We start from the raw sequence: 12,132 nt of genomic DNA, 5'->3' as shown, positions 1-12,132 counted from the left end.
GTAAAATGTAAGCAAGCTTCTTTCGCTTTTAGTTACCTGCAAAATGTGACTTCCCAAGTGTGCTTCAAATACTTCAATGGCCAGTGCACTGGGACTTCTCCTTCGTGGCGCACCTATAACTTATTAAAAAACAAAGAAGAAAAAGGAAGAAAAAAAAAAAAGAAGAAAACAAATTAAGTTGGAGCTCTAATTCACACCTTGAACTTCATTTCCCACTAACTATATCACCAGGTGGTTACTATATCAAAGAGCTCTGAAAGAAACACAGTCCAGTGTTAATTTTGATTTTGAGTGGCCTGAGCAAAAGCAGAGACCAGACTAAATTTTCAACTAAGAATATTAATTTCTGCAAACAGTAACAACCACATCTAGACTTTTTCACTTTTACATTTTGAACTGTTTTTCCTACACTGGAGCAAAATGATGAATCTTTACATTTCTTTAAAATAAATTAGCAAACTGTTTTTCTTAAAACATAAAAGGATTGTTTTTTGTAAAGCATACATAACTGCCTGCCCACCTTCTCCCCCAGCACCTCCCCCTACCCCGGCCCCAACCCTCCAGGATCTAAACCTTTCATATCTTCTAGGCTAGGAAAAAGCAAACAGGACATTTTTAAAAAATATTCTAATGCAATAACTTTATCACAATTTAATAAGCATAACATGTCAGATAAGAGATTCTCATTAATGACTGTTTGCACTAGTGTTAAGTGTCTCAGGATGACTGGATTTCATATTTACTGAACACTCATGTGTAACTATTCCTACAGGACCTGCAAGAAGCCCAGGTGGACTCTCACCTAGCATGTGCCTCACCATGGAAGTGGAAGTGACTGTTGTCTTATCCAAATCCTCTGGTTCTCCTCCTAACTTACAGTCTGTTGTTCCCTACTTGGCAGACCCTACATGTGTTGTCTACAGATCCCTACACTCAAGGAGCCTCCACTAATCCTTAACAAAAGTGAGCCTAATGCAGGATATTTGTGGGTTCCAGGATCAAGGTTCTTTCCTTTACTAATTTTCTTTTGCATGAGGTCACCAGTTGCTTTCAAATCTGTCCTGGGTAATTTTTTCATTTTTTAGAAAAAGTCCTCAAACATAAGTATCTGCTTTACGGTAATTTCTGGAAGGAAATATTTAGATCTGTTCCTTATTTCCAACAAGTAAATTCCTCAAGTTTTCCTGTTCTTGAAAATTTTATTATAAACCTCTACCTTCCTTGAACCTACACACTATGAATTGAAATAAAACCAAAGCCCCACTAGCTTAAAAAAAAAAAAAACACTTTTAGCTAGTTGACAAGAAAACTCTAGCAAAATGCTGCTGGGATAATTCTGCTTCATTGCAGTTACTAAGTCAGTCAGTTGGATCCATAGCTTAGTAGGGATTATAATATAAATGTACTTATGATTATTGTGCTGTGCAGAAGTAGGCAGTTTACCCCAGCAATTGTGAGTTAGTGTCTGCAATGTCTGAAAGGCACTTTGAAAATAGCATGAGTGTTAAGTATCATTATGACTGGCAAGAGAAAATAAAAGGGGCATTTTTTTCAATGGGAAAATTTATAAAATATAATTGAAGAGTGATTATTATCACAGAATATTCCAGCTGGAAGGGATCTTAGAAATCTCTATTCTAACTTCCTCATTTGCTTCGGAAGCAAAACACACAATAATTTTAAAATAGAAAAATCAGTTTTCTATCCTAACATTAATCCTTACTATAAGTATAGACTTGAGATTCTTAAAAATTTAATATTCAGATATATTTAAGACACTACTACTGTGTGTGTATGTGCACATTTCTGATTAATTTCCTATTCTAACATGCACATTACTCCCTTCAAAACTCCTTTGGCATTTTTGATAATGCAGCTGTCTTGCTGAATACTGTTTTCAGTTTCTAGAGTGTTAATTGCACATTATGGTAGCTTGGTGTGAATGATCCCACATGAATAAAATCTGCAGTCTTTTTTTTTTTTTTTTTTTTAAGATTGTTGTGGGGGAGCTTCTGGGAGGGAGAGAGGTGGGGGTTTATAAACTTCAAAAGTGTCCACTCTCTTTTTGAGGCAGTAATGAGGATCCAGAAAGCTCCTTATTAATAATAGTTCATAATTTGTGGGCATTTCAGGACTTCCAATCATGAAGTTCAATATAAACCATTGCACTTCACAGAAGAAATGGACTCGTTTTAGAGAATGTAGACTAGTCTACAAAAAGCTGGATTATGAAGAGGCCAGGAGAGCACAGCTCCCAACCTATAGAGGACCCAAAAACATCACAGCAAACATAAGGAGCATTTTATTTACCAGGAGGCCCAAGAGACATGCTCCAGTAACAACAGATGGCAGCCCAACTGCCTTTTGGAAGCGGAGGAACGTTGACTTCAGTGGGGTGCTGCGAGGTTATTCAAGCCTGGCCAGTGATGGCCCTTTTTTTTTTTTTTCCTGCTTTTTCTTCACTTAGGGCTCAGGCTATTCTCTAAGTAAATGCTGCAAATGCAGAAATAATTGGGAATCTTGTTTAAAAATTTTGTCAGCAGGGGTATCCCACACATCTTCATCAGGTGTTACATTCATGAGCCCTACCTACCTGCACAGTTATTCTTTGTTTCTCAGATCCTCCAGAAATCGGAATGTGCATCCCAGTACATGCTAGCATCACACACAAGTGTCTTGTAAGTGGTTTCATACGATTCTATTCAATGGCATTTTTATAGCACTGGAACTTCTCTTGATTTATATGTTTTGCACTTATGCAGGTGATGTGGGGCTGTAATGACAGTTCCTAATTTTACAGCCAACATAAATATGTTAAACAGGAGCCCATTATGCCCCTGGTAGAAGCCCAGCTCTGACTCTGGCATTATTGGTAACGAATAGATGTTAAATATGCAGTTCTTGTTTTGTACTTTTTATCCTATCGCATCTGGGGAACTGAGACAATCATTTGGTAACTCAGGAACAATGCAAATAGAGTTATTTTGTTCCTCTGTGTTAATCTCATTTTGCTAATAGAGTATCATTAATGCCTATGAAAAACTAAAGAGGTGTTTCCTTTATGAAGTCCGTCATTTTCAGAAAAGTAACACACTGCTTATGAAGTATTCTCAGATTTTTGTGTTTTGGAAGTCAACAGTTTCTGAAACCATTTAGTAGTGCAGACAAATGTACACTTACTGATGGATGGGTCACTGTTTCATCTCATCTACTGCCATAATTTCATCTATTTGTTCGTTCTATTAAAAGATACTACCTTTTGAAATGTAAAGAACACTAATTAAATTAACTGAACAAAACCGAAAAACAACATGTTGTTAAATAAATGGAACATGTAATCCCTTATCTGTGAAGAATATGTCCCTAACTCATGGACACTGACAGTGAGATGTGAGAATTGTGTAAGTTGAAAAACTATTAAAAGAAAAAAAATACAACAATTCGACTTCAAAATTGATTCAGCATTTACTAAGTACAAACTTGATGCTGAAAATTGCTAACCACGTAGGTAGTTACTGTAGGTTACCTACAATTACTGTAGGTTACTTGCGTTATGAAACCTAATAAACGGTCCAAAAGAAAATTTTAAGCAATTCAGAATAAAACTAGATCTAGCATATAATTATCAACAAACACCAGCAACACTCATGTTTTGCCAGGATTAAAAACAAAACACCTAGAATTTGAAGAGACTTTACGTGGAAGAAATTCATAGGGAGAAGGATTTTTAACAAACCAGCCAAAGAAATTCTGATTGTTTCAGAAATCTAGAATGATACAATGAGGCATCAGGACTGTGAATCTGACTTTTTCCCTCATTAAAAAATGGAAGACACAGAAGGAAACCACAAACTAGAAATACACATCTGAAACATTAGTTTTGTCCCTCAACAATGTCGGCAATAATATTCCAATATTGACTCGAGTACCTTGCAAGGTAGTCTCTGGGAATTAATTCAGTGCGGTAAAAGACAATCCCTCTTTTGGGAAATACACCACACACCCCCAGTCATATTCCTAACCAGTGCTTGTCACCTTCGGGGATACACAATCGCCAGGAAGGCTGAGGATTAGCGCTCAGTGGGAGTTTGACCTATTCAGCCAAAAGGTCAGCTTGCCACAGAAGAACCCATTACAAAACAGAAACAGGACAGCTCAGTGGACACACATAATGAAAGGGGGAAAAGTCACGGGCCCTACTTGCCTTGTGTCCTGCATCGCCCTTTTCCCTCATAACTAACTCTTCCCACCCCCATTTCCAGAGAAGGTGGAGCCACCCCAGCTCCTCACCAACTGCAGTTCACAAGCGGAAGGTAAGCCACAGGCAGGAGAGAGAAATAGCCTTGTTATTTAAAAGATTTGAAAAAGAGATTCAAAGTGAAGAGGAGTAGGACACTGCGAGGCAGGGTTTCCAAAGGACTGTTTTATTAGGGAAAAGTAGCCATTGGCAAGTAGAGGAGGCCATTTCAGAGATCTTTTCTCACCCGGCCCCCCTCTGGGGGGAGTAATATGGCAGGATGGGTAAGTAAACGCAGCCTCAAAGTTCTGCAGGTAGTAGTTCAAGAATGGAATCAACCACCTAATAAAAAGGCAAGCTTTATGGCTGCCCTCTGAACTCATCCTTCAAGAGGCAAGGCTCCGTTCCCACACTGACGTGGGGGGTGGAGAGGACGAAAGGGCATGCTTAATGGAATACTGGACATCACTCCCTGGGCTTTAGCACTTGGGGTAAGCAAAGTCAGGGTCTGGGAAAGAATGGAGGATAGAATGCTTAATGAATCTTTCCATGGCTACGGAAGAAAAGAAAAGGGATTTCCCTTGAAGAATCTCAATTAGCCTCCCTCACTGTAGAGCAAGGGAAGCCAGGAAGGGTTTTCCCAGGGAGGAGCCTCCGAAGTTTATAAGGAGAGGGTATGTGCCTTGTGTGTCCCTATCAGAATAAAAATGTCTATGTTTTCATGTCATATGGGACCAAATCTTCATTCTGAAACCGGTCCACATAGCTCTGCCTACTGCTCATAGTCACAATTTGCATCCTTTCAACTGTAAACCCCTCACTGGTTCTGCAAGACTTAGACAGTGGGGGAATTTCAGATTGCGAGGGAGAGGAGATACTGGAAGAAGTAGAGCTTGGTACCAACTTCACCAGTACAGCAGTGCTGTCGCTGAAACTCTGTTGTCCCTACCATATGTGGAGTTTCCATACAATTCATCATGTAAATATCTGAAAACAAATGCTAACAATGCTTTTTCAATGTACCATCACAAATATTAGTTGGCTATTTAAAATATAGATGACCAAAAGAGGAGAAATGGGGACAAGCACTGTTCGTGGGGCATGTGAATGATTAACGATAAATACAAGAAAGAAAACCTCCTCTATTCAAGAATGGTACACTTTGGATTCATTTTAAAATTCCTATTTAGCCATTTTTAAACATCACAAAATACATGTGTATAATTCATATCCCAGACCCCAGGAATGCATTATATATATTACCAATTTAGACAAAAAAGAGGTATTTAATCCAGCAAAATAACTGAAACTCTAAGAAGTCTTATGCTGATTTAAAAATTCTTTGATGCAACACATATATAAATTTCTCACACAATTTAAGTATGGATTGAATGCATTAGCAGAAGCATTAGAGATGATATGACTACGAAAGTATTAATACATACAAATGAATTACTTAATTTGGGGAAAAGAAACCATGTCTGCTTTTCTCAAAAAAAAAAAAAAAAAAAAGAAAGGAAGGAAGAAAGCAAGCAAGCCTATCTATATGGCTTCAACTAGGAAGAACTAAGGGGAAAGCATACAACATTCCATAAATGTGTTTAGTCTGGGATTTGTGCATCATGCACTTCTTATCTTCTGAAGAACTAAATACTGGCCATATGATTTTTGAAGACATTTCTTTACGGATTTTCTACATCAAAATGGCAAAGTCATCTAAAAGGGAAACAGCGCCCAAGCATTACTGTATATAATAAGTCTGGACAAGGCTTTTGTGCAACAAGTTGCAGGGACTTCTTTTATTCCAATATTTCCTTTCCAAAACTCACTTTGCCCATGCTGCCTTCCTTTTCCTTGAAGAAAATGAGAGTTTCTAGCTACCAAAGCAGGGATTTCTCCATCTGTAGCTGGGGAGAAAGAATACTAGCCTTTCTGACAAGCTGCTAGTTATTATAGGAACTATTATAATGTCCTTAATATGGGCTATGATAAAGGTTGATTAGCATTCTTCATGAGAGGACCCAAACTTCCCCTAGACAATGACATTCTTCAGACAGTGGGTGAAGCTGTTTCTTGGGGTGACAGGCACCTGAGGGAATGACGGAGCTCTGACAGCCAATGTGTCCTGGAAAGAAATCTCAGGAAGATGCAGGCATGATCCACAGCCTGGGTGGGGTACATAAGGGGAATCCTTAAGAGATGCCAGAAGGCTTTGGCAGAGAAGAGCATGGTATCAGACCGGACAACAGATGAGGATATGCTTGTTACAAATCCTATCAGGACTTTCTAAAAAGGGAAGGTGTTACTTGATGATTCCAATTTTACTTCCTTAATCATGTCAAAATAACAATGTATATAAAAAGGGGTACTTTTAAAGGACCAAAGTCCAGCAATAACTTACAAGACACCTAAGTCATCTCGGAGTATGTTTCTTGGCTTCAACAACTTGCTACAGGTCTTGCTTTAGGATGCAAAGTTGAAAGTTACCTATGTAATCCCGTTTACACAGTGAAGGGTATGAGAAATTCTTCTTTTCTTTACAAAATAAAGGTAAGAAAGTTACTGATCATGACTAATTCTCATCCTTGGATCCCCGGCAGAGATGTGCACTACAGCGGATTTCACCCGTTTTCAATCTGGGGAAGTTTTAAGAGTGGGGCAGTTATCAAGTGACTTTAGAATGAAGAATACAGAATCCATGAGTGGTGAGGAGTCCTGATTTTTACCTAACATGAACTCAGCAAGAGGACAGAAACTATTTCTGGCTTCAGGGCTACAGTGATGAACATGTATTGACCCTGACCATATGGCAGGTGCTCTGCTAGGTACTCGACACACAAAGACAAATGACAGAGATGCAAACCACTGAATGAGGCGGTTCTGTATGATAGAAGGTCAAGTGGGCCACACAGACACTGGCCTGGGCTCGGAGCCTGAACATGTGCCTGATGTATGAAGGTGCTCTGCTTTCTGAGTACAATCTACAGGCTATAGTTTTGAGCTTCTTCTTTTATTGTTGTTATTGTTTTTGTTCTTATATAAATTCCCCTTCCTCTAATGACCGCTTCCTCTAGGTGGAATTATTACCTATTCTATGTCAGAAAGAAATACTGTGTGTTCTCATGAATTAAATGCAGAGTTTATAAAAAGACACCAAGTACCCTCTGATCACAGCTCTTAAACAGAAAAATAGATCACGCCAAATTGGAGATCTCAATGCCACACTAAGTTGGCAAGGTTTAAAACCTGTCTTTTAATTGATAGGAAGGATCCTCCTTACTAATAAGCTGAAAAGATTTTGGAGAATTTTAAATTTTTAATGGGGGTTGGATTTGGTTTGCTCTCTCAGTAGGGTCTGGAAAAAAAAAGGCTTTGACTTTCATTTTTAAAAACTATTTTACAATCCTTTCAGTGGAGTGCCACTGTCACTGTCACCCCTTCTGACCTGAGCAGCTCACAGACTGAGTGGCATGCTTCCACCCAGTAGGAGAGGGTAGAGATTATCAACAAATCAGTATGATGTAGGTCAGCACTCCATGGTAAAAGGAAGAGGTCCACATCTGTTACCTCGATTTTGTTTTCCAAGTCTGATCCCCAAGTTTCATGTTATGACATTTGTAACATCTGCTACAAATTCAGAGGTAAGTCAGGCACAATCTTATTACTTCCAGTCTAATGCTCCATTCATCCTTCAGGCTTTCCTAGGCCATTGATAGGACAGGGAACTAAGAAATGCAGGATGTGCAGGCAGCAGCTTGTGTTTCTGTGGGAGAAAGAAGGCAATGTCTCTTGCCCTCTTCCTCTTCTCTCTCCATTCACATATATTCAGTCACATTTGCGTTTTCTCCCCTATAGCCCTCCCTCCACATCAATGCTTGGCAGTGCATTTAGTGACTTTCTGTCAAAAGTAGAGTCAACATAAATAGTTCCATGAAGCACTGGGGTGTTGGCCCAAAGGACACAATGCTCTGCTTATAACAGCACCTGCTTGAAAGTCATTCTGATCAATTTCCAAAGCTTAACCATCTCAGGCTATGGCATTACATTTATTCATCCAAAATTTAATGAATGCTTAGCAATATAAAAGATATTAACCGGGCAGCCCCAGTGGCGCAGTGGTTTAGTGCTGCCTGCAGCCCAAGGTGTGATCCTGGAGACTAGGGATCGAGTCCTGCGTCAGGCTCCCAGCATGGAGCCTGCCTCTCCCTCTGCCTGTGTCATTGCCTCTTTCTCTCTCTCTCTGTCTCTCATGAATAAATAAATAAAATTAAAAACAAAAAGATATTAACCTCACCGACCTAGGTGCTAGAGATATAAGCAAGGTTCCTATTTTCATTTCTAGGTGCATTCTTTATACATCAGCAGACAAAAGCTAAAGTAAAATATGTGTGCAAACTATGTGTTGAGGCTCTCCTCTGTGCTGGGTGTGGTCAGAGAATATTAAGATGGAAAGGCACCACCCTGACCTTCTCGGTGATCAGAGTCTAGTGGGGAGATGGACACATAAGCAAATGAATAAAATCTAATAAATGTGCAATTATCAACTTTAATTCAGGATGGAGACAGGGAGAGTGGGGACAGGAAAGGTCAGAGTAGGGGTATGGTGGAACTGGGGTATGGAAGGTGAGGTCACAAGGACAGTGAAATATATAATAGTTAAGACTGAGTACTCACTTTGGCAGCATATATACCAAAAACAAAACAAAACAAAACAAAACAAAAAACCCTCTGTGGGGCCCACTGGTCAGCTTGAAGGCAAGGACAAATGCACATTAACGTAGTTACACACAGCAAGGTTTCAGGCTCATCATCTTGCTCACTCCAACTTGCTTTCCCTTAGCGGCAACATCACTGGGCTGTCACACTCCTACAGTCACTTGCAAGGCTGGGTGCCCCCATTACCATAGCACCTTCCTGAGATTCAATACTATAGCTTTATAGTCACATGATTACATCAAGGTCCACTCCACTGGGTCTGAAGACCCTGACCTTACGCTGTTCCTGCAATACTTATACACCACAGCTGACATCAAAGCCCTGAAGCATATGCCTACATCACAGCAGACGGCCTGGCACCATGTGAGATAAGTCAGTCACCAAACAGACTGTCACAACATCTTGGGAGTTCTGAAGGGGACGAGGGTGACTCAGGTCCTTATTGTAGGATGTCCGATTCCTTTCCCTAAAATGCTTCCTGCCGTCTGCTTGCAGGAAGAGTTCAAAGAGAGACAGGAACAGAGGAAAGGATTTGGGTTCTGGAGTCAGGCTGACCAAGTTTGAAATCCTCCTTTTGTCTCTAAGTAGCTGGGTGGTCTTGAACAAGTTAGGCTCTGTGGGCCTCAACTTCCCAATCTGTCAGAAGGGTTAATGCTTCATAGGGCTGTTGTGAGACATGTGACAAACCCTGCCTCACTTTAATTTTCCTTCTGGAACTTATTCTCATATCATCTCTCTCCCCTGCTAGTCTTTTATCTTCATAAGCTGGGGAAATCATTTTGTGCACTGCTGAAACCCTAACAGGTAGAATAGAGCCCAGAACACAGAAGGTACACAATAAATATTTGTGAATAAATGAACATTCTAGAGCCCTGTGCTGAGCCCAAGGGAGGCATTCAACACATGTCAGCTCTCTCCACAGTATGAAAAGCAGAAGGTAAGCCAAAGATGACTTTTCTAAATCATTATCTTTATTCCAATTTTAAAAGAAATACTGGGACTACATTTTTCCTAAATATTAGAAATATTCAGGAATGATTATTTTTTAAATATTAGTAATATTTTGTTTCTCTGTATGTTATCCCTGGGCTCTGCCTTTCCTGTGGCATGATATCAAATCTACAGTGTCACCACAAACTCTGTGAGCCAACTGCAATCAGGGCCTCAAACCAGTGCAAACATTTCACACATACTTGGGCAAAGAGCCAGCAATTCACTGAGTGTCAGCAACTGCCCACTGAATTTTCTTTTGAAGGATTCACTCACGGCCTATTCCAGCAGTAATTGGCATTCATTTTAAGATGCTGAATGCCTCAGACATAACTTGATTAGGTAAATGTACACAGTCACCACCACTGGAAACCAAAATCAGCTCTTAAAACCCCACCATCTTCCTTCTGATTTCATATAAACAAAAGCCCACACAATTATCAATGGTAACTGAGCAGGCACTAGGTCTTGCTTATGTTAGCAGATCAAGGTCTGTATCATCATCACCATCTGCCTCTTGGGAACCTACAGAGTTGGATTTAGGCAGTTAGAAACTAAGAAATGTGGGCACTATTTGGAGTGTCAAGATAGTAAACAGGCTGCCAAAACTGTCAGACCTAGACTTAGGACACACAGAAGCATACTCTTTCATACTTACCACCACCATGAAACATAGCAAGGAGAAAAACCCTAATTTGAAGACCTGTTATTTAGATTCAAGGCTCAGCTCAAGCCTCTCTCTATCAGAGTTTCTTAACGTATTGCTTGCTTGGAATAACAGAGATGTTTAAGCAAACTCTCTTCCTGAGGCAATATTCAAACACAACATTTTGTGTACACAATTACAAAAATCCCAGAGAGCCTCTGCAACCCATCCACCCACCTCAGGCCAAGAACTCTCACTTTAGACAACAGCCACGTTGTACCAGGTTGGCACTAAAGGGGACTGAACAAATGATATCTTGAATGACAAATTAAATGAATACACAAATGAATGAATGCAACAGACCCAGGCAAGAGAGAGCACAGAACTAAAGCAGACACTTGTATTCTGTGTGGAACTGCGAGATTGAAAGCAGCAGCCAGTAAGTTGGTTTATTCACAAAAATTGCTTTGTAGAATTATACACAGCTCCTCCCCTTCTAAATGCAGACGGAGGGAGGAAAGGAAAAAGAGATAATGAAGGTTTGCAAATGAAGTGGGTACAACTGTGCAATCAATCAACATTTTCTGAAAAAGAATCTGCATCACTTGCCAAAAATCTGAACTGAATAACTGAACCAGCATTCTGATGAGAATGGACTTTGCCACTAGCCAGTCATTTTTATTTGTCTTCCAGCTGTCTTGATTCTTTTTTTCCAGGAAGCTACTGGTCTCTTCAGTTTAGTGGGTTCAGACATGGCAATTTATTTAACCACAGTCAAATGCATACTCCATGTTTATTCTTTTAATAAACCTTTTACTGAGTATTTACTCTGTGCCAAGTATTATGTTGGTTGGAAAGGATACAATTCAAACACTCACCGAAGTATTAATTGAGGGCCCACTAGGTGCCAGGCACTTTAGTGATAACCCACAGAAGAGTAAGCAAAGCAGACAAACATGTCTGCAGGGAGCTCACACAGTGGGGAGGGAGGAAGGGAGCAGACAACAAAAACAATACACATATCTAATTATGTAAGTAGCATGAAGGAAAATAAAGGGAAGAAGGGGATAAGGTAGTAGGAATTTCTGTATAAGATAAAAAATTCAGGAAAGACGTCACCTACAGTACATCTGAGTAGAGAGAAAGATAAAGTCAAAGAATGACATGATACCCAGGTGAAGAAAGACAAAGCATAGAGGCCCTGAGATGGGAGAACCTTATCAAGTTCAGGAAATGGCAGAGTCAGTAGCCTCAGGGAATCTAGAGACGGGGGAGACAGAAATATCAATTGTAATAAAATAATGGTTTACTTAGAGGATCTTAGGACAGGACACATCAAATTCAAAGATTTAAAAGAGAGGAAGATACTCGGGACAGAAGCGAAGAGAAATTTTCCAGGCAAACAAGCCAGGGACTGGTGGCAGTAAGAGGTGTGTGGTTGAGATAGAGAGAAGGGCATACACAATGGCACAAATTCAGCAAAACATGTAAGTTCCCCTGTAGGGAAAAAAAAATGGCACAAGGCATCCATAGGCTAAGTCAC

At 39.9% G+C, this 12,132-nt stretch overlaps 1 protein-coding gene and 1 long non-coding RNA gene across 7 annotated transcripts in view; one reads left to right on the top strand and one right to left on the bottom strand.

Annotated features, from left to right (window-relative positions):
* The window catches only part of NPAS3 (neuronal PAS domain protein 3), an 853,690-nt gene that overhangs the window by 444,166 nt on the left and 397,392 nt on the right, over positions 1–12,132 (bottom strand). For 4 of the 6 annotated variants that reach the window (XM_049113038.1, XM_049113041.1, XM_035719984.2 and 1 more), the window contains one exon: positions 37–113. In XM_049113038.1, coding sequence (XP_048968995.1) covers positions 37–113 — 77 coding nt within the window. Of the gene's footprint in view, positions 1–36; positions 120–12,132 lie in introns of all 6 variants that reach the window. The other 2 variants (XM_035719983.2, XM_025444087.3) reach the window with 1 other exon arrangement.
* LOC112657977 (uncharacterized) overlaps positions 9,826–12,132 on the top strand; it is a 40,604-nt gene continuing 38,297 nt past the window's right edge. The window contains exon 1 of the long non-coding RNA XR_003135412.3: positions 9,826–9,890. This is a non-coding gene — a long non-coding RNA (uncharacterized LOC112657977). The remainder of the gene's footprint in view (positions 9,891–12,132) is intronic.

This window comes from Canis lupus, chromosome 8, assembly GCF_003254725.2.
Source record: "Canis lupus dingo isolate Sandy chromosome 8, ASM325472v2, whole genome shotgun sequence".
NCBI classification, from domain to species: Eukaryota; Metazoa; Chordata; class Mammalia; order Carnivora; family Canidae; genus Canis; species Canis lupus.
Note: the sequence above shows the minus strand (reverse complement) of the source record. Positions and strands in the feature narration are given on the sequence as shown.